Here is a 23,810-nt window from a genome sequence, read left to right on the forward strand (position 1 = left end):
TTCATACTCCTAAGGCGTGTTCAGACCTTTATTTTGAAATAGCGATGAACATGAAAAATCATGAAAGAATGGTAGAATTAGAAACCTCTGTTTTCATGCTAAGAGTTTTTAAAAAAAAAAAAAGGTCTGAAAATGTTTTAAAGAAAAAAATAATAACAGATTCACCGTTTGTGATGTGGCAGCGAGCTATAACACACATATGTGTTCTTTTTATGTGTTTATTAGAGGTTGAATTCATATCAAATCTGCCAAACTTCCCATACTACTTCTGAATAGGATGTCTACTTCATAAATTGAATGAAAATTGTGGAAATATATGGTTCAGATCACTCAAACCACATATGGAAATGGAGGCGCCCTTATGGGCAGTAATGGAGTCAGGTTGTGACCTAGTGAAAAAGTTTGGTACTGCGCCCAAACAAAATCTTAATGAAAGCTCATTTTTTGAAATATCAACCTAAAATTTGAAACACAATTTGTTCAGATTTTTGGCTTTGATTTTCTTGCAGTTTTAAAATCCACGTGTTTTGAAAATATATATTTTATATAAAATATAAATAATTAAATTTGTACATTGTACATTTTCATAAACTCAAACTTCTATAACATTTTTTCTGTTTCACTCTCTTAATTTATTTCACTTCTTTTTTTTTTCATACAGAACTAATTTATCATTAATGGCCCTTGGTTGGGCAGTATAAAACATGCAGAGCCTACATTAGCCAACACTTATAAATAATGTCAACAGCTGAAGAACATTAGCCAAATATTCTTCCTATCTCTCATTTGGTTGAGTGAGTGAATATGAAATGCAGAATGCAAAGGTCAATAATTCCATTCAAATATGACGAGAAAGGAGACATCCATGTGCCTCTAAATGGATTTTTATTTACATTAATTAACAAACAACCACAAATTATTCTGAAGGACATGCCATCTGTTCTTAAGAGGTATATTACAATTCAGCAAGTCCTTAGATTCACTTCTATTAAAATTAAGTTTTATTTAGTTTCATGGTAATTAAATAAATTATGGTATAAATTTAGAACTCAGTTGTTTGCAGTATAGAACGATGTCATTAGCTATTAGATTCAACACAATATATTAGGAGATTAAACCTCCAAAAGTTATGATGAATTTTTATCACGTAATATTTCATAGTTCAAAACATAAAAGCTCTTGATATAGCCCTTTTCCCCCAAACTGCTTTAAATTCTATTGGAAAAAGAGCCAAACTAATCAAACTTCAACTCATTATTCACAGAGATGGACCTTTAGTGTACACATCTCTTCCAGTCCTTTAACATGTTGGATTTTCTTTGAGCACTGAGCATGTGCAATCTTCATTTCAGACTGACTACAGAGACCTGCCAACCCTGCGCCATTTCTATTTCTCCCTTTAAAACAAACTACAACTTTTTATAAAGACTATTTTCAACAGATGGACTTGAGAATGATCTGATTGCACAGAAGTGGAGTAGCTTAATGTTTTACCGTGAACAGATTGTCCTATTTTGTGGGCCATTGGTAAATGACAAAAGATAATGTGGATTGATTTAACTGTCAGGTTATGGCTTTTACAGCTTAGACAACGACTTAAATGAAATGGGGGAAGGGGATGCAATTAATTAATGAGAATTTCCAGTAAAACCCCTGTTGTTATGGGCTCTACAGGTCAACCTGCTATACCAACGACCTGCCATTCATTGTAGTAAGTGTCTGCCTATGTGTGACAGAGATGTTTAAAGGTCAGCCTCATCTGCCTTTTCACTACATCTTCAGCTTCTGTGATAAAAAATAAAGGCAGATGGTCACAGCATTTGACCTCTGATTTAATCAGATCAGAGTGCCCTCTTCTACTGGCCTCAGACTGCAGAGATTTACTGCAGTAACAATCACAAAAAAAAAGGAAAAAAAATCATGAATTCATATTTAAGTGACATGCTGTTTTGGAATAGCTAAAGAAAATAACCCAATGTTCTGCATAGCTCTTAGAGAGACTGAGATTTGTTTACATGTCACACTCTCAACAAGAAAGTTAAAAGGGAAAGGACAGCGAAAGGGAGGGTGAGAGGATGAGATGACAAGACACAACCTGGCCAGATGTTCTGAGTGACTTCAAAGTCTTTAAGAAGCTCTGAAGAAAGTTACCTGGGAATATACGGTTTTGAAACAAGGCCAAAATCTCAGCGGCACCAGATTCTCAAGCCACGTGACTAAGTCAAAGCATACCTGTTTTTTTTTCTTCAGTATTGGTAGTGATTTCAAAAGTATGGCAATATGGCAATCAACAGAGAATGCAAAAAGGCATATGAATAGCTGTAAAAAAAAAAAAAAAAAAAAAAAAAAAAAACCCTACCCTTATTAAATAAAACCAAATGTTGAGTGAAAAAAATCTGCTTGCCATTCAAAACCTCTGACATCAGGAGGTGAGATTTATATGATATTTTAAAATCCTGATTTATGTGATTTTCTAGCAGTAAACATTAAACAGACAGTAAAATAGACAAAATCAATTGAATGAACACTGAGAAAATGTAATGAGGTTATTTACTTCCGACATGCTGTCGAAAAGGGTCCAAATTATGTTTCATTATTTATTTAATTATTAGTTTTTGTAATGGGGAAAACAGGGTCGCATGCATGTAAAATGTGGAGATAAATCTGGTACGAGTTAAGTCTTTTTCTTATGTTTACTATTGATTATACTAATTCAAAAGATCAACCTTTTTGATTGTTGTATTATTGTAATTGCTAAATACAGTCTAGAAGGTCAAGACCTCTGAGCTCTGAACCAGAGGTGGAGGATGGGACATGTGACCACAGTATGCGAGGTCAATTTTCTTCCAGCTAATAGTATCGAATACATCTGATGTCTCACAATACAGGATTCGTCATGCCTCTAAATCTTCCCAGCAACGTGTAGGCCTACCGTTTTCGTGGAATATTCCGAACATTCTAAATTGTATGTGTAGTCAATAATTAATAATAAAATAATTATACTAACCATTTTATGTCTATAATTTTTTAAACATAATTATTAGTACAGTGCATCCATCAAAAAACAAGGGGGTTTCAACTGATGCAGTATTATTGGGACATTGATTATTCAAACACAGAATCCGTCCGCGCTCTTCATCATCTATGATGAGAAATGTGTGTTATGCGCGCACACACGCAGCAGGCGCAGGCTGAGCATCACACGGGCGCGCGCGCTGCTGTGAGATTATCCGAGCGCTCGGCAGCAGAGAGAGAGAAAGAGGGAGACGCGGAGGAGAGCAGCAGCAACACCGATCCTCAAGCAGCGTCTGGAGCAAGAGCTGGGCGGGGAAATAACTGCGGTACTGAAGAAATACTTCATTGCCGAACAGCAGCAATTTGTCGGCATCGCAACTTCGTCCGTGTAAAGCAAAATGTCATCGACGGGAAAAGACAACAGCTCCCAACATGCGAATTACGTGGGACCGTATCGCCTGGAAAAGACGCTTGGCAAAGGACAGACAGGTTTGTCCTTTTGTGTGCTTGAGATCTGGGATGATGACACGCGCTGCTCAATACGATGACTAAATATGATGCGCGTGTGTGTGTGTTTTTGCTTGGGCTGACATGTCATTGTGTATAGAGGTTTTCCGCAGATTAAGGAATTGCCTACTTTTCTGACCATCCGGTGAGATCTTATTAGTTGCAAAATGTTTTGTGTGTGTGTTTGTGTGTGGGTGGGTGGAACAAGTTGGAAAACGTTCGCATTATCTTCCAAGAAAAGGAACTTGTCTTCGCAAATGACAGTTTGGCTTTGCGGCTCGCTTTGCTTCTGCCTAATGCCGTTAATCCCGATTTGTCAGGCAACGGGATGTGGTTGCACTTGCAAGTCCCACTGCCGAATCCATTCGCCTCGTACAAGAGCTAGAATTGAATTTTTGACATCAGGGTACAGGTGGCCCTGGTATGCTGCAGCTGCTGCTGCTGATGGGACAGTTTTGGTGCATCCGTAGTGCACCATGTGTTCAACCTAATTTCCTCTGCAGTCCGGTGGTGCTGAAATATAGTGCTGAAGTTTGAGATGGGCTAAGGGAATCTAGTCTTGCTTTAGTTCTGCTACAGGCCACTGAAAGCCTGCTTGCTGATTTGAGCTGTTGTGCTAATCAATACCATAATCATATAGTCTAGGTTTATATGACCACGCATTGAATGAAAAAAAGGTTATTCTTATGTTCATGTCGGCTTATTGCTGAGAATGGCTGCATGACATGGGAGTGAGGAGGACAAATTATTGATCTGGTGGCATTTTTTTGTGTGCTCAATGTTCTGTGGCCAGTGGCTTCATCTGGTGTGGCTTTGGTGGAGAACAGTTATTGAGTCGATATCCCTGGCCAGACGTATCCAAGTCAGGGGCCTGCAGCTGTTATGCAACACATGAACTGCAACTGTTAGAGTATCAGATTGACTGTATTTTGAAGAACATGGAGGACAGAGTTGATGATAGTCAGGTCTTCAATCATGTTTCCTGTTAAGAGTAACCAGTAAGGCTGCAATCTAACATTGGCATATAGATGATATGACAGCTTAAAAAAATTAGCATTTGGTTTTATTATTGTTAAAGATCTCTTGGAATCATAATTGCATTGTTGTGGCATTTAGTCTGTGTCTATTAGCTTTGAAGCAATTTATAATGTTCTAAACATTTCATGTTAAATTTTCACTTTCAAGAAATGTACACATCTAAAATTTGCAGTTTCTTTCTGTGTTCAAATATACTACTATATGCAAAAAGCAAAGCATTACACCCGATTTAATGAGTATGATGTCTGAATATACATTATTTATGAAACAATAGGCAAATTATACGTGGATGATGTGTATCTGCTGAGATTCTAAAGTGTGCAGTTAGTGCTGACACTGCTATGTCTGAGGTTGTCAGATTTCCAAATTATGATAACTGTGAGGCAGGTGGATCTTTTCAAGTACAGTATAAGTGATATTAGATACTAGGAAAGTTGTTATGTGTGTTTAAATTGTACATAACACCCAAGTAAAATATTTTTGTGGTTGCTGTTAGTACGTCAGAAGTCAAAATAAAACACAGGTCCAAGCCAAGGACAGTGCCAACATGGTGGGTGTAGTAATATCTGAATGTATTCATATAAAGACATGCATACTTAAAGAACACACTTCATCAACTGTCGAGGACTACGTTCTTCATCAAATTTAGTATACACTCTGACTAATATTTGGATGCAACTTTTCTCTTCTGGGAAAATGGGAAAAATATTGATGACTCATCTTGCACTCGTGGACGTGTCTAAATTTTTGTCCCAATAAGAATCTAAATGATCACCTACGTCTGCCTAGCAACAGCAATTAACAGATCATGGTCCATAGCTGGTATATGAACTAAAAGCTACTTGCTATTCAAAAATAAACAGACAAACCATTTTCAATAGGAAAAATGTTGTCACGGGAAAATAAACTGCACTCATCAAGCCATTTAATGGTGTATTAAAGGGACAGTTCACTCAAAAAGAAAAATCCTGTCATCATTTACTCAGCCACCCCCAATACATTTTCTCATGGAGTCAATGGTCATCAAAACAGTTGGGTTACCAACGTTCATCAAAATATCTTTTGTGTTCTGCAAAGGAAAAAAAGCCATAGAGATGTGGAACGAGTGAGTAAATTATGACAGAATTTACATTTTTGAGTGAACAATCCATTTAATACCCCATTAAATGGCTTGATGAGTGCAGTTTATTTTCCTGTGGCAACATTTCCCATTAAAACAGAAAGTTAGGGCAGGCCAATTTTCTTTTTTTTGGGTGAACTTTCTCTTTAACAAGGCATCAGCAGAAATATAGTCACATTTCTCATTTAACCGAACAATAGTAAGTTGCAAAATGCAACCAGTGCTAGCAATATGTCTATATGGAGTAATTACTGGAAATGCATGCATTGCTTGTTGTTTAATAGAGAGATGTCTCACACTGTTCATTTAAGAATAGGACGTTTTGTCGGCAATTAAACTATTGGCTCCATTTCTTAAAATAAATCCTTGTGTAGCCCGTGGTTAGAGAAGAGCGGAGGGTTTTCCTGTTTGTTCTGCTGCCGTTGGCATGGCTGCTGAGAGAATGCTGCACAATGAACGCCGCTTCCCAGTGCTGCCGCTGCAGAGGAGAGCCCATATGTCATGAGAGAGGCTCACACATAGAAAGAGGAGTTTGGGGGAGGGGTAGGGATAGATGGGAAGGGGGTGGGTTTGGGGATGAGGGAGAGAGAGAGAGAGAGAGAGTTCTCAGAGCTAAAGCGGGACCCCCATGGGAAACAGTAAAAAGGACGCTCTAGTTTAATTTACCCCCCTCCTTCACCTCCCCAAATCAAAACGGATGTACGTGCCTGTATTTTTGCCTTCTCTGTTTCTTTGTGATGCTTCAGCAATCGCACATAGCGTCCTCGTTGCTCGAGTCAGTTGAAAGTAGGCAGAGGAAGATTACAGGAGATCACCGGCTGAGACGGATTGGACCCCGGTAGTGGTTACCAAAAAACAATAACGTTACAATACCTGCTAGGGGTGTAACCATACATTGATGTTATGATTTGGTTCTATACAACTGTACTGATCGCACAGTACAATACTCTCACGATACTTTAAACTAAGAGTTAAAATGGTAGTTTTTTATCATTATTTCTATGACATGATAAACAAAAGTACTGTTCATTAAAATGCTACATTTGGTATTACATCTGGAATGGACTTGAATAGGCTTGGACTTGGTCCTTTCTCTCCCACGCACAGGCCAATGGTGACACCAGAATAGAAATATTCATGATTCTGCTTAGCTAAAAATACAGAATTATGTTAGAGACACACATGTTTGCACTCTGTCCCTGACTACATACATTTAAAATGTTTTAAATATTGTATTTTACAAAATAATGAATTTTATTTCTAATGTATTAATAATAATGAATAAACATGGAAGCTCAAATGTGTGACCTTATGGTTTTACCATATTTGATGCTAAATCCAATCTGTCTAAACTTTCATTTTGGGTGAACTATACACAATACATTGTTGCTATCCACTATATTTTGCATCGCTATATATTGTACCACAGTATATTGTTACACTGCTTTGTGAGACTCTATTTTTTTTCTGCTAATTCGTTCTGTTCGTATCCCCTCTACTCTACTTATTCCCTCCTCTTCTCCTTCCTTCACTCTGTCAGGGTGTCCCAAAGGAAGCCCGTTAATGAAGCGGCGAAGTACTTGAATCACGAACACTGTCATGGGCAGAAACTGTGCCCTCTTGCTGGGTCAGGGTTAGACGGCGTGTACGGGCAGGCTCCATGCAGAGCCCCAGGCCTCCACTGCTTTTCCAGCATGGACATGGAGATAATCAAGCTATATATACACACTACCTCAGGGCCAGTGAGTGTCTGTAAATGGTGCAAGGCGGATATGAAGTGATGCGGGCAGAACCACATAAAGTATGGTCATTTTGCTGCAGTGCACGAAGGGTTGATTTCAATCCAAGGTATAGTGCTTTCATGTAAGGGATGCTATTGCTTCTCTTTGCCAGAATGTATTTTAGAAAGACACAGTATTAGCACTAGGCCTATTCAATGACACTTTTACCCTAAAATGGTTGAATGTTTTGCCAATCACGGCTGGGTAGTGATTGACGTCCCGGGTCGAAAAAGACCCCAAGTTATGTGTTTATGAGTTAAGGTGAAGTCAGTGCCAATAATAGCACCAAACAGAAGTGTTGAAATAATATCGTTGTGACAAACAGATAGTTAAACTAATGCTGTTGGTTTAGTCAAATGTTTCTGGTTGGAATGTTCAAACATTTTTGTTTTCGAAAGAACTCAAACAATGAATGGCTTACTTGGTATGAGAGACATTTTGCTTTATTTTAATCCTTGGTAATATATTATGGAATTTAGAATTGGCAAATGATGCATATTGTTTTGAAATATTTTAATCAATAATCTGCCATCATTTACTCACCCTCATGTCGTTTCAAACTTGTATGATCTTCTTTCTTATGCAGAACACAATAGAAGATAATGAGGAATGTTTATACAATGATAATCAGTGGGCTCCAAAACACCATTGGTCCCCACTCCCCACTGACTTTGAATGTATGGACCAAAAAAAAAAAAAACAATACTGAGACATTTTTTTAAAATATCTTTTTTTTTGTGTTCCGGAGAAGAAAGACAGGTTTGGAACAATGAGAAGGTGCATAATCATTTTTGGGTGAATAAATATCACTTTACATACAATGGCTTGTAATATAAAAATGGAGCCGTATTATCCAGTTAGTTTCCTTGACTAAGGGATAGAAGGTAAGATAGTTAGGAGGGAAGGAGATCAAATCACACTTTAGGAAACTCTTCATCACCACAAAGAATGTTTTGTTTTTAGCCTGAAAGCCTGTTTGAAATGTCAGCTGTTGACTGTCTTGCTGGGCTGACTTTGTGAACAATTTGTCAGTGTGTTTCTGTCTGAGGGGGTTGCCGTCTCCCAGACATATTCCAGCCTTCAGTTGGCTCTCATTTACTAAGTTCCAGATAGCAGTGGTTGGTTGTCATGGCTGCGCCCCCTTCCCACAAGCCTTTTCTTACAATGGCCATGCTTTCCATCTTTCCAAAGATCAGAGGCAGACAGCAACAGTCCTCGAAGCCCCTCTTTCCCACCCTTGATTTATGTAGATTACATTCAGTCTCTGCTATTAACACTGTAAGATGTGCACAGATGAATCTATAGAGGAATACGAAGCCTTTACGTCATACGCAAGAAATTAATCCTACAGAAAACTGTTGAAGGAATGTGCGCTGGAATGATTGGTAGAGCAGAGCTGATTCCACTGATGGGCTCTTATACATGAGATTAGAGTATTTCTCATTTAAGGCTGGAATGAACTGACAGCATTTTGTTCCTTGTTGACTAGCAATTATCTAAATATATTTATATTTAGTTGTGGTTTATTGCTCATTCTTGTCACTCATCATTAACTTTCCTTGCAATGAATCCTCTCTCTTGAGCCTAAGGAACATTTTAAAGAGATTCCATGCTTTCCCTGCCGGTGTTTTGTGCCAAACATTTTTCATTGTGAGAAACATCAAATTTGGTGCACTAAAAGTGTTGATGTAGATTATTATATTTTATACTATGGGCTGTTGAATGCTTGAATCTGATTGGTTGACTAATGTTCTAAGGTGTGCATTTTCAGGGAAACGCATGGGTAAAGTATTTCCAGGCACCTCATTACAGTTCCATATCACTTCGCCAAATGATTTCAGTTATTTCAAAGGTCTTTACAGCCCACAGAACTAAAACTCACAACGACACCGACCAAGCACATGAATATAGTAAACAATAGGATAAAAATGACGTACAGAATGTTGTATGGAAAGCACATACAAAGCAAAAAGTCACACAATTTCAAGAAAAAACTCATAGGTTAACCAGTATTTCCAACAAGATAAAAACTGAAATATATTTCAACATAACGAAATTGCATGAAAAGCACTATTTGGTTCTTCATGTGTTGATGTATTTCCTTTTGAATTTGATAGTTGATCATCTGTGGCAGGTGGTAGGGGGTATTCACATTCAAGACAGCATTTGATTGGGCAAAAAAATCTGTGTGTTGCAGGATGAGTCATCAGTATATTTTGGTCTATTTACCAGAATAGAAAGACTAATTTAATTGTGCGCGATATAATTGTGTACATGTGCTAAAAGAGAAGTTTGTCAATGTTTAGGAGTACACTAGGACCTCAAAGCCAACATAAATGGAATAACATTTTGATTGAATGGGATTAATAACTATTTATAGTATGTATCTGGTCTCTAAATGTCTCAAAAGCTAGTCTCCCTTCTATTTTGGTGGTGATTTGTCCAGACAGAAGTGTCATTTGTGCTGCACATATTATCTGTGGTGTGGTGCTATACATTGCATTGTGTAGTTTTGGTTGTCCCCTCCCCCTTTCCCACTGCAGAAAATTGCTCCCTAGTGTCTGATGCAGCTGTGAAGCCTTTTATCAGAGAAACACAGCAGAGACCCTTAACTCCTGGTGTTGTCCCTACCATGTTCCTCTCTCTATCGACATCACACCATCCCTTTCAGCACCGTCTTTTAGCTTTGCTTTCTTGCCATAAATGCTACGTGTGGTATCTGCTCTTTACACAACATTTGGAGGTTTTAGCTGGAGGGTATTGGCAATTCCAAGGTTGGAGTCACAGGACTGACTTGAACAGTTCTGATGTGACTTGATTTGTGACTTACCATGTGAAGAAGCATCTAATCAGAAATGCACAGCCAAGAGCAATAATTGCCGAAATAGCAATCTTACTGTACACTGTTGTGTATATAAGTATCATGAAATGCTACAAGTACATCTGCAGTGACACAGGAGTCCAAACAGTGGGCAACTGCTCAACAGATGGACTAATTCTGGGTTTGATAAGGATAGACATTTAGCCTGTAGCCTATGTAAAGTGCTTTGGTGCCTATCTGCAAGTTCAAGCCAAAACGGAGACTGCAAGCACAATATACACTGATAGTACACGGACAGTGAGAGAGAGGGAGCGAGAGGGGGTGAAATAATACAGAAATAAATGTGGAGGGAGAGGACAGTAAAAGAGAGAGTTTGAGTGGAATAGATGGTAGAGAACTTGAAAGTCGGGGAGAGATAAACATGCAGTGTTTGAGAGGGAGAGTAAAAAATAACCCTAAAAATTACAAATCTATCATAATTTACTATCCCTGGTAACCTTTTCTTGAAGTTAGAAAGTTTAAAATGTTAGTTCACCCAAAAATGTAAGTTGTCATTATTAACTCACTGATTTCTGTCCCTGCTTCTGTAACTTTGAAGCTAAAAAAATGCCATAAAAGAGATCATAAAAGTATAATCCATGTAAATCAAGTGGTTTAATCCAAGTCTCACTCACTTTGTAGGATGAGCAGATTTAATTTTGGCTTTTATTTCCATATAAACGTTAATCAATGCACATACAATGTGAATGAACAAACCTCATTCGTCTTTGCGGGTCAAACAAGCACATTTGATCTTCCGTTTACCATTTAAAGCACTCTATGAATGTGCGTCGATTGATGTTGATGACAGAACATTTTTTTTTCTCGAACTATCCCTTTAAATCTGAAAGCAAAAGCACAAGTATCATAAAAGTGGTCAATACAATGTGTGTGCTAAACACCAAGCCATATAATAGCTTTATGTGATGAACAGATCTTCCACTCCAGTGAGCTGTTAACAGTTGTGACTGGATCATTGAGTCAGTGAGTTAAACACCAGAACCAGTGTGTGAATTTGTGAGCATTTTGTTGAACTGGTTCTCTGGTTCATTAAAAAGATAAAAACTCTCAAGAATGATTTCTTTATGAAACAGACAACCCTACTTTCAGTGAATAATGATTTCGAACAAAATATCGATTTTGATTTCCATCTGTGTCTCACATAAACCTATTGTAGAGAACTTGGAAATAATGCACAAGTCGTATGGACCCTTTTTATGCTGCTTTTTGGAGCCTGACAGTCCCAGTCCTCATTGATACAGTATAAGCATATAAAGAGTGTCCAGGATATTCTTCAGAAGTTTACCTTTCATATTCCACAGAAGAAAGAAAGTGAATCAAGTTTGCGTAAGGGTGAGTAAACAAAGACAGAATTCATTTTTAGGTAAAAAAATAAAAAAATAAAAATATTGACTGATTTGTTTTGCCGCAAAAAGATACTCAAGCATGAACATGTCAGTCTCACATAGTTACAGATGACTGAAGGCTAAACAGGCAATTTAAGCACAGAGCACACTGAAAATAGAAATTAGAAGACAGCGTTACAATACAAATTTATTCATGTATTATATTCTTTGGGTGTTTGTGCCATTGTGCCAGTACTGTATGAATGAAATGAGGTGTCATGTTGTCTTGCACGCATGATTGATTGGTAAAGAACCCAGAAGGGGTGAATATCCTGTCCAGATGGTGGGGTTTGGGTGATTTAGTCAGGTGGTTGCTGATGCTTGGTGGCCCCTTTATTCGCAACTGAAAGTCATTATCTTTCTTTTACTTAAAGAGTAAATTAGAGGAGAAAATTTACAGGTGAAAATGAACAGGGTTTGAGGGAATGAGTGTATGTACACCCAGCTTAGAGACTAGCTATTTGCAAATCACTGAGTACAATTTCACAGAGTATTAATAGTGTGGCAGTACTACTCATTTTCAACCAATCACTGCCTGTGCAGCCCAACCCCAGCAATAGAATAATAGCTACACATCTTTTTTCCCCCTGTCTAAGGCAAGTTGAGGGTTTCTATGGAAACCGGGGGAGGCTGTGTGCAATTTTATACATATGTTTTCTGGACGGCTATGCCGCATGGTTCCTCAGCCTTGCCTTGAGGGTCCAGCTATTGATTGTAGCTTCTCTGAGTTATTAGAATGTGAATGAGGATCTCCCCCATCTCTTAATGTGTGCTGAATAATGCCTTTCAAGGCCGAATTTGAGCTTGGACCTTGTCTGATATTATCTGTTAGCTCATAATTTCACACCTAATGACGGGATCTGGTGTACCAATGGGAGTTTTTGAATGCCCGAAGGTTCCTGTAGAACTGAACACAGTTTAATGGTTCTTGGTTATGTCTGTCTGTACTTCAGTCTACAATGGCTGGAAGACCTGAAAGTCTTGCCTTTAAAGTGTTCAGAAACATTCATACTTTGTGGGACTGTGATAATTTTGCATGTTTATTTTGATGTTTAGTCACATGAGATATAAAAGGAAAGCGCTCCAATTTGTAGATGTTGGGTCGACGAGGGATTGTTTACCCTAAAATGAAAATTCTCTCATCATTTACTCACCCTCATGTCATTCCAAACCAGAATGCCTTTTTTTCATTTTTTAAAAATGTCTCAGTATTCTTTATCCATTAAGTAAGTGGGATCCAATATTGTTTGTACCGCAACATTCTTCAAGTATCTCCTTTTGTGTTCCACAGACGGAAGGAAATCAGAGCAGAGGTTTTGGAACTTTGGAACAATTCTGGAATTTTTCATTTTTGGGTGAACTATCTATTTAACACTAAACTACACCTAACCCTAACTGTAATGAGTACTGAGTTCAAGACAACTGCAGCACTGGCCAGTGCAACATAAACCTAAAACAACTGAGTGCGCCTTTAAATAGACTAAACCTTAAAAATGATCAGATTATTGCTATTGAGGTGGCTTTAGAATTACCTAAATTAATGGAGAAAGTGTTTTCAGAGATTAAATTTAGAAATCAGTGGGAAATCAGAACAAAGGCTGCTTATTTTGACACCAACACAATACAAGGAGAGAGGGACGGAGAGAAAGAAGTGTTATTAATATCATAAGCGTTCCTCTCCCACTTTTCTTTGAATGTTTCTCTGAGCAAATGCAGGTTACGGATGTTATTTTTTCAGTGCTTTCATTAGTTTGCCTGTGGCACTGCCTCATTAATTCTCTGCCTGTCAATGTAACGTTAGTATGTGTTAATATAGTTGTAATGAAATATTCAGCCATTTCTCCATGAGGAATGCATGAGGTTTGTTGCTCTACAGGGATCCATCCAACATAGAGTTCACTCACCATAACCATTTTCTACCATTATTACTAATTTGAACGTGGCTAGTAAATGGGTTTATAGGCATGCTTTGCACATGATCAGTGCTGAGGTATGTTGATATGATGAAGCAAGTAAAGGACTGCAGGAGAAGCAGCCAGCATGTTTTCTTCTGAACATTGCAGTCAAACTCAATTAATGGCAAGATTTGTTTGCCTCCACAGCCAATCTATCATGAGCGGGATCACAAAGCTTGTAGATACACACGATACAGGGCATTTCATAGTTCTGTCTGTGCAATTTCATGCTACAAACACCATGTAGTAAATACTTGCAGTCACTGGTTTAATACTATTCTATCTTATGTTTATTTCTTATGTGAAATGTCATGAGCATGTACCACTTAATCATTATTTAAATTAGATTTAGGACTGGGTTAATGATATTTTCCTGATTCAGTTCTGATTCATAGGCTCTCAATTAAGTTTTTTTCAGTTATGCTGTCCATTTTCTATTCTTGCATATGAATGAATTTCTCTCTCAGCTAATGCTGTGAGTTATACAGGGCAGCCTTTTGGGCTGATTCACACCAGCCTTTTCAAACTATTCATTGAAACAAACTGCTCATAACAGATTGTTACAGGAATCAGACTACACTGGGCGCACTGTATGTTTTTGATTCACTAAAAAGAACCGGCTCATAAGAACATTTTTTTTTCTTATTCTAATTATATATTTTAAAAAACACATTCTTTCATACTTTACATTGAAAGTGTTCTTGTTTACAAGGTAGTTATGTGCATTTTGCTGCTATTTAAATTAATCAGACTTTACAGTACGTGTGTTATGTGTAACACACTGTAAATGCAACATGTCACCAGACTTTCTTTATTTGAGCGATGAAAGTTAATGACCTGCATAAATTTGTGCAATTGACAAGAAATTATTCATCCGTTTCCATTTCAAGTAGCCCTGCTCCTGTAGCGACTTTCCTCATGCCTGAATGAGCTTTGTGTTGTAAATGACATCATGTGACCAGCTCCTCACATCCATGTGACACGGACAGAGCCAATGAGAGGTCTCGCTAACTAGATAACTGTGTCAACATGAATCATTGTTATTGATATTGCCTGGCACATCAGACCAGGCAGGGCATACGGTTCAGAGACTTTTTTTGTCTCATTTACCCCTATTAGAAACTGAAATAATCCATCCCTGGCGTAATTGGAAATCCACCCACGTGTTACTGTAAAACACACACACACACACAAGCATTAAGGAACTTGGTCATTCTGCGTCTGTTCAAAATATGTTAAAAACATAACTACAAGAGATAGCGGCTCACCGCCTCGGGCTACATTGAGGTTGTGATCTCTCCGCAAAGTCAAGACCCTCACACCCCGCAGAACACACACAGATGGCCCCGCGACCGCTCGTGCGTGTCTGCGTATATGCGCTCGTGTTCCTCCGCAGCTTTTAGCCTTTGCGCAGGCTTCTGATCAAGTGGCATAATCAGATTAGGGAGGTGGGGAGAGGGTGAACAGACATTATTTTCACTTTGACTGCAATGATGACAGGTACTGCCACGGGCACATTGAGAGAGAGAGAGAGACAGTTTGGTTGCTAGCTAATTCCTGTCTGTGTGTACAGTATGTGCGCACTGGGCTCCTTCTAATTTAGCTGTGCTCTGGACTGAGGAGACTCAAGGAGTGAGGCTGCGTTACTGCATTACAGCACAGCAACTGTTGCCAGACGTGTCTCTGTGGAGATGGTGCGGCACACATGCTGAGCACATCTGGCTTGGGCGAGTGCTGCCTGGTTCAGCATGGCAACAGCATCACACAGCCCTGCAGACCGTCACAAGGAGGGGTCAGGGCCTGCTCTCTGCTCAGATTTTAGCCCTCACACTGAATGTAGATCTGGTACCTCTTCTCTATTCATTTTTTAAGTTCAGTTTGAGCTGGAAGTCAAGCAGTGATTGATAAATGGATCTCTTTTAGTCTTTACAGGGCTATTTTATTGTTAAACGTTTGACAAATTGACTTATTAAACCCTGAATTGTTTATTAATAACCTATAAAAATTGATTCCTGTGGCACATAGGTGCATAGTGTTTCTTATCGTATGTTGTGAGTGCTGCTGATATATAGTTTCATAAGGGTGCGTATCTCTGGCCTGTGTTTGAATGCAAGTGCATTATTGCTTTTTTTTTTTTTTGCGTGGTTTTATATTACCCATATTGCACTTGTGCAGTCCAGTATTATTTTTCTCCTTACATTAGCCACAGAGTGCTTTATGAAAGATATTATTTTCTGCTGGATGCTTTATGCTGAAGAAGAAAAATCCTTTATTTCAGTGCATTACATGTGGGCATCTTCCTTTGCTTTCAGCCCTGTCACTATGGTTACAGCAATGTTTGACTGTATGTGTGTATGTGTGTGCATCTTTTGATTTTGTATGTTTAATGTATTGGAAATGTCATTGAATAGCAGTGATAAAATAGCATGTAAAGCAGAGCAAATAAAATGTACTGTTCCTAATATTGACTGGTTGGTTTAGACTGTGATATATTCAAATTAAATTGATCAAAAGTGAGAGTAAAGACATTTATGTTCATCACAGAATCCTGAAAAAAAAAACACGTTTTCCACAAAAATATTAAGCAGCACAACGGTTTAAAACATTTACAGTTTATATAAAATTTATTGAGCATCAAAGCAGCATATTTGAATGATTTCTGAAGAATCATGTGACATTGAAGACTGGAGTAATGATGCTGAAAACACAGCCTTGTCATTATAGTAATATTACTTGTTCTACTGTTTTTTTATTGGTGAGCATAAGAGGCTTCTTTTAACGTAAAACATCAAGTTATCAAAAAAAACGAAGAAATTCGAAGAAATTTACATGCATACACAGATGAATTGTGGAATTCTGTGAATTGAAACATGAATACAAATTTGTGAGTTACTTAAACATTGTTGAAATACGAAGAGTGAGCATATGCATTGTTTCATCAAGAGAATGGCAGGAAACTAATGCACATTATCCAGAATATGCTGATTACATGCATACAGAAATATTCCAATAACTGTGAACCATGTAAACCAAAATATGGACCTTATTCTGAAGATGAAGTGCATTAAAACGTGGTCAATGATTTAAATTGGTTGAGGTATTAGGCATGTTTGGTTGGGTAGCTGGCTGAAAGCAGGTCATGTTGCCCCACTGTGTCGCCGGCTGACCAGATGAGGGGGTTTGGGGATTATTCAGGCCCCCCACAGCTGCAGCCACAGCCCTGAGTGGAACAGATGGCCGTCTGCATGTTAAGGCAGTCACCCCCACCACCACCATCACAGCACACATGAACAAATACACAACGTATGACAGAAGCATCGTTGTGACATGTGCTATACACAACTATTATCTCCATTTTTCATGTTCCTTGATTTGATTGTACATCCTTGTGTTGACTGATCTGAGGCCGGCGCTCAGAGACACTCGGCAGACTCTCTGAACTGGCCAGTGTCACTTTGCCTGTGGCTCAGTGCCAAACCGATTCAAGGGCGTCACTCTGTGCTGGATACAGTCAGAGTGCTGGATGAGGTGAGGGTCGGATTCGCCCCGCACAGACGCCACCCTCACACCCTTGATGGGTTGGCTTTGAAGCACCCTGACCTTGGAGTGCAGTAGGCTTGTTTTGAGTGATCCATCTCTGTAATATTCATCTTACTATGATAAAATGACGACCATTTATAAAATGTGATGTAAAATATTAAATCATTCTTTCTTTCTTTCTTTCTTTCTTTCTTTCTTTCTTTCTTTCTTTCTTTCTTTCTTTCTTTCTTTCTTTCTTTTTCTTTCTTTCTTTTTCTTTCTTTCTTTCTTTCTTTCTTTCTTTCTTTCTTTCTTTCTTTCTTTCTTTCTTTCTTTCTTTCTTTCTTTCTTTCTTTCTTTCTTTCTTTCTTTCTTTGTATTCTCACCTTTACAGGCACTTTCACTATTCTTTTTTAGGTGTATATGTAAATTTATGTGCACATGTAATAGGAGAGGGGGATAGTGTCGCGATATTTTGCGTGGGGATATTATATCGATACACGTACGGCAAGTATCGATACTGTCAGGGAGTGAATTTCAGCTTGTGATTGCGAGTATTGTGCATAATAAGCTCTGTGCTTATAATGCTGGAAATAATAATAATTTTAAATATTTCTTTCAGACTGTAATTTTACAAACAGCGCATCTCTCTCTTAAAACAGCCTTCATCATCCTTAACTGGGAGCTCACCTGTCTTATGTTTTTGTGTGTAGACTATTTCACAATAAAAATAATTCCACAGCACCATATAGTATCCAAGTTAAACACTGCTAATGGCAAATTAATGTATTTTCCTTAAACAGCAGCAATATAAATATGATCAGGACATAATTACTACTGAATAACTGAATACTGTCACCTTTGCAATATATCCCAATATCTTATCGCAGAATGTTTCAAATCACAATACTATTGTATCGTGGCTTAGGTTTTGTGATAATATCGTATCGTGGGGCCTCTGGAAATTCTCACCCCTAATATATAACTACCTTCACAAACATGCACTATTTTTCTCTGTTAGCCTATATATTTATAAATTGTGGAATGTCACCATTCATGTTGTGTCTTTCGTTTTTCACTCAATGAAAAAATTGAAATAAAATAACATTCAATATAAAGTCATAATGATAATTTTGTTGTTCAAATAGATCATTAGAAATGACAATGAGGCCACATTAATTGAATTGGAAAAAAGGGTGAATGACATTATTGCATAATTTAGCTGATCGTGTTTAGCAAATCAAGTACATAACATATTGAATGTTCTGTAGAGATGAGAACATAATGAAATATTATTCACCACATCCCTTTGCCAACTTGCATGAATATGCTATGCATATTTCAGAAATGGCCTGTGGTGTTGAAACTGAACTGGCGGTATGAATCTGACCTCTCTCGCTGAGCAAGCATCACATCACCAGTGCTTGATGGATGATTGGCCATATTTCCAGAATATTCAAAGACTAATGAGGTAACAATTGCAGATTACGTCATTTTTTTGGGATGACATCCCAGATTTCTGAAGACCCCTGTAAAAATCACCCCCACCCCCCAGCTCTCCATCTCCCTCTTTGTCTGTTTCACGTTCTCCCTCCATCTTTCTCCCAGCGCTTCCTTTGTGTTTGGCTGGAGAGCATGCCTGCTGGAGGGGCTCTATGACTCATAGAAGAGTAGGACTGTATTTTTAGCACTGATTCACCCCTTGCCATGGTGCTTCCTGTGAGGAATATGAAAACCCATGAAGCACATTTCTAGTAGCTCCATTATCAAGCATCATTTAACAGGTGCAAGTCGTCGCACATTTACAGAACGTGGAGGGGGAGCATGGGAATAAAAGTCAGGACGCTTGAACCTGGGTGTCTTACATCTCGGACGGTTTTAGAAGCAACTTTTTGAATCGTTCCATCTATGTCTGTTACTGCAGTGATGAGGAACTGACAGAGGAAGCTGATGTTGTGACATAAACGACTCTGCTTTTTGACCCTTTCGCTTATGACATGGTCTGGCTCTCGTTTTTCACTCTCTCTTACTCTCTCTACTTCCTTCTTTCATTGTTCGGTTAAACTTGGTCTTGGATTAAAGCCGATTAGCATAGGCTCTTATTGTGGCGTGCTGTGCCACCCTCCCCCATCTTTCTTTGTGCTGCCGTCTTGCACCTCCCAAAATAGTGTGAAAAAAATGCAGCGTAAGTAGATTTAGCAAAAATGGGGCAAATTTTATGCATGGATATGCAACAATCAACACAATCTGGACAATGATGAAGCTGCTGTTTTTAGTCATTAGGCGTTTTTACCACCTGCTGTAGGACCGGTTAGGCCCTCCTCTGACTATCAGACCCTGGAGCGAGAGTGGCCTCAATTTAAGCACATGGCGAGCCAGAAGTACCATTGATGTTTAATTCCCCTTATGGCCAGTCAGTTGTAATTTGCTTATGGTGGATTCCCACAAAGCTGTTTTTATGAACATACTCTAAATACAAATGTTTGAATTACTCTTTTTGTCAGAAGAGCTATAGACATTTCACAAAGCATATTTAAACAATACGTCCTACAGAAACAGAAAAACAGATGATTTCCTCCCCCTGTAAATTCAAAACACTGAATGTAATTAGACAATATGGTAACTACTATATGTAAATAATAAAAAGCACTTTTAGTGGATGAAAAAGTCCACTTAATTGTATTGAATGTGTACTTGTACTGTAACATTTCTAATTTAAAAAGGACATTAAAAACTGCACTTGCAGGTAAAATAATACAGACATCCCACGCTGAAAAAAACTCATTTCCGGGAGATGGCACAACACCAAATAATAATATATATAAAAAATGATCCTATACTATACTATTATATTCATTTGTGTAAGCCGCCTAACACAGGTTCGTTTTAAAGTACAATGTAAATCATTATGTTTTAATAATCTTTTGTTGTGCTTTAAAGAAAACAGTACATTCAACAGTACTTTTACTGTAAACAGATTCTTTTAAAATATATTATTTCTGTAATAAGTACACTTTTAAAAAGTATGCTAAAGTTTACTTCTTTTTCATGAAGGCGTGTTGAAAAAAAGGGAATTGCGAATGTATGACCAAGAAGGAATTTTATAGTGCAACGGAGCTGCTAATATGTTTAGCTGCTAGCATTGGCCTTGAGGTTTTATAGCAGTTAAGGTTGTGATTTTTCTTTCCTTTGAATGTAACACCAACCTGTCATTGTCTGTATGAACTTTTCTTTAAATGTTTAGTTAATCCATGTTAAATTAAGTTAGCATGTTTAATCAGTACATATACATGCATAGTTATAATCAAGCTACAGCATTTTATTGACACAATGCGAAATCGAATATTTGAAGTATTAAAATATTCGTGTGCGTCACAATGACAGAATTATTAGCTATAGCTATTTCTCACTCGTAGTAAATGTTAGGGTAAACAAGGGGATGGCTCAAATCAAAATCATACTGTTTCGTTTTAAATAACTAAGCATTTGTTTCTCCGAAATAATTCTGCTTGATTCTTCATGTTTGATGGGTACCTCATGATAGATTCTTGCCTCTGCTTTCTTCTGCTTTACACCTGCCTTGCAGATCAAAACTCATCCAAGCAAATGTAAAAGAAACACTCTGAAGCAACGCCTCTGAGAAAACATAGAGAACAGGACGCCCCAGAGTGAGAGCTTGCTGAAGAATGAGCGTTCTTTACAAATATCATTCATGGTCGTATGTTAACGCCTCTGTCAGTGTCTGTGAAGAATAAAGCCATTTCATGGTGAATGCGTGGCTATGGCAGGAATAAGGAGGGAGACTGTCAGGATTCATTGATTTTCAAGAGAGTGAAAAACATCAACAACAGGCTTATCACAAAGCCATTTAGCCCTGACTATGAGAGACTGAGTTGGAGAGAAAGACGTTGGATCACAGGGCATATTTTCTCAGATGGGGGATGCTATTATAGCATTAGCAAGAAACTTTCAGTGATTGAACATGTCTTAAAAACCGGGAATGGAATTCATTTACTGCCTAAAATAACATCTAAAAAGTCATTTTGGCCCTTCTACTCTGGCTAGTCAATTAAGACACACTGAATTGATGATGTGCCCTGCAGGTTAATAATAGTGGGGTTTTAGCTTGGCAGGCATATGGAAATGAAAATGGAAAAATAAAATCTAAATGCTTAAAATCATGCCTTCAGGGACTAGTAGATTTTGGACCATTTTAGGCAGTATCTTGATCAAAAGACCCGTGAATATGGATTTTTTTTTTCTGGAGCTTATGGACTTAACCCCGCTGCTGTCTGCCTCACCAGGGAATCAGCAACACTGCGCCGTGTGTGGCTTTGTCTGTTGCTGTACAGTAAGAGTATTAGCGTCTGACTTCTGCGGCTTGTGCAGTCATAATGTTTTTTCGTATTTGCCTCCAGGAACCATGGTTTCCTTTGTGAATCCCTAAGGTTCATATTATAGATGGGGGGTGGTATTGCAGACATGCAGTATGAGGAAATGGACCAGCATGGCATGCAATTATTGGCACACCACAGAAGCTGCGTTTCATTCATCTCCAGTGTATGATGTCATAGTGCTTCTCAACGCTGCCGTTGGCTTGACACTTCACGCATGTGTAATGATTACAGCAATGCAGGAACAATGGAAGCTTGTTCGTGAAGTGTGATCCCTTATACAAAGTGTACCATCACTCCCAGTATAATAGCAGTGCTGTTCAAACCCAATGATGTTCAGAGCTCATGCGCTGACGCACTGAAAACTGTGTTGTGTGAGATGTGGGATGCTGCTTTTGTACTACTTTGTCTGCTTTGACAGTTAATATTTCCAGCCCTTCAATCTTACTTTCGTTGCTGTAGATCAGTGGCTCTGAAACTGTGGATCAGATAGCCGATGGTCCGTGTGGAGGATTTTTAGTGGTCCGTGAGTTCAGTTGATTGGCTGATTTAGACCTAAACAATATATAATTATTTTAATTGACAAAAAGCATCAACATTCTATTTATTCAAGTCAAGTCAAGTCACCTTTATTTATATAGCGCTTTCAAAGCAGCTTCACAGTGATAACATGAAAATAATACAACAAAGTTTGTTTCTAAAAGAAAATTGCGTCAACGTCCACCTTAAGTAGGTAAGGCAGATCAATAATATTATTGAATATTAAATGTCCCCAACTAAGCAAGCCAAAAGCCAAGGCAACAGTGGCAAGGAACCAAAACTCCATCAGGTGACAGAATGGAGAAAAAAACCTTGGGAGAAACCAGACTCAGTCGGAGGGCCATATATATATATATATTTATATATATATAATATACTCTAAAATGAACACATTCACTGTCAACTTGCCAGATGTGAACATGGCCTTTTTGCAGTTCCTTATGTAAGTCGAATCTTATTAATTATTGACATTCAAATAATAACACGTTTTTAAAGAGCCAGAAGGCTCTTAAACCAGCCCTTAGACACTAGATACTTCATTGTGTCTATTCAAAATGCGAATCACCAGTCAAAACACTGAGGATGATTAACATTTGACGCCACACCTGATGTTACTACGTCTTTGATCCCAGCTTGCACACAGTCACCCATTCCCAAACGCAAGGTCAACGGAGAGCCCATGAGTCCGTGCACACAGGAAATTGCTGACTGCACAAGAGGAAGTATTTAACACTCTGCCACCCCCCATAAGGCCTGGGACACAATCAGGAACGGTGAAATTACTTTTCTGCTGATGCCTATCCGCTCTTTCTTGTTGATAAGTACTCTGAGATTTCCTTAATTATTTTCCCTTTCTCGATTTCTTTGCCAAATGCAGACACCCATGCAATAATTTCTGGAAGAGTTTTTTTTTATTTTTATTTTATCAGATTCTGTGCTGTAAGGACCAAAAAAAAGGAGATAATATAAAAATTTCATAAAGCTATGCCAAAGGCTGTGTCTTCCAATATTTCAGGCAATATTTTGGTTATTTGGTGTCAGATTTTGAACCGGACACTTCAGACAAAAATAATATGTTTTATTAGATTATTACTGAGCCTATAAATATGAAATATATACACAGAACATATGATGATTGATATGACATATGCTCTTAATAATACTCTATTTCATCCAGCAATATTTATAACAATGCATTATTTATGTTTTTGTCTTTTCTTTTCTTTTTTTTCATTTCAAGTGATTGAAATAATTGAATTTAGCATGTTCCACAAAAAAATATTGTGCTTTTATATCTTCACACACCTTCATTCATATACAAATTCATGCATACATAGTGTTAAGGAAAGGGAACCTCAGGCCTTGGATCAATAGCAACTGTTCTTGGCATGAGGCCATGTGTAGTTGTGAACGGTCGCTTGTATTGTGTTGGAGGTTGTGTTTCAGAGGCTGACTCCCCTGCCACACTTGTCCAATGCTTCACTTTCCACAAACAAAAGAAGGCTGGACTTCTCTGCTCTCTCTATAGAACAAATTGATCTTCTAGAGAAGAGAATACTGAGCGATTTCAAAACAAACCCTCCCCCTTTAGCACTTTCACCTCTCGCTAGATCAGTGGGAGGACATTATGGCTGGTTTGCTGTGAGGTTTCGACTTGACAAGTGTGTGCTTGTCT

General features: G+C 38.2%; 1 protein-coding gene across 7 annotated transcripts in view; it reads left to right on the top strand.

Moving 5' to 3' along the window:
- Nucleotides 1-3,219: 3,219 nt before the first annotated feature.
- The window catches only part of brsk2b (BR serine/threonine kinase 2b), a 144,055-nt gene continuing 123,464 nt past the window's right edge, over nucleotides 3,220-23,810 (top strand). For 4 of the 7 annotated variants that reach the window (XM_056259054.1, XM_056259055.1, XM_056259056.1 and 1 more), the window contains exon 1: nucleotides 3,220-3,504. In XM_056259054.1, coding sequence (XP_056115029.1) covers nucleotides 3,414-3,504 — 91 coding nt within the window. In that variant the 5' untranslated portion in view covers nucleotides 3,220-3,413. The remainder of the gene's footprint in view (nucleotides 3,505-23,810) is intronic. The other 3 variants (XM_056259057.1, XM_056259059.1, XM_056259060.1) reach the window with 3 other exon arrangements.

This window comes from Rhinichthys klamathensis, unplaced genomic scaffold (assembly GCF_029890125.1).
Source record: "Rhinichthys klamathensis goyatoka isolate OS25496 unplaced genomic scaffold, OSU_Roscu_1.1 h1tg000161l_1, whole genome shotgun sequence".
NCBI lineage: Eukaryota > Metazoa > Chordata > Actinopteri > Cypriniformes > Leuciscidae > Rhinichthys > Rhinichthys klamathensis.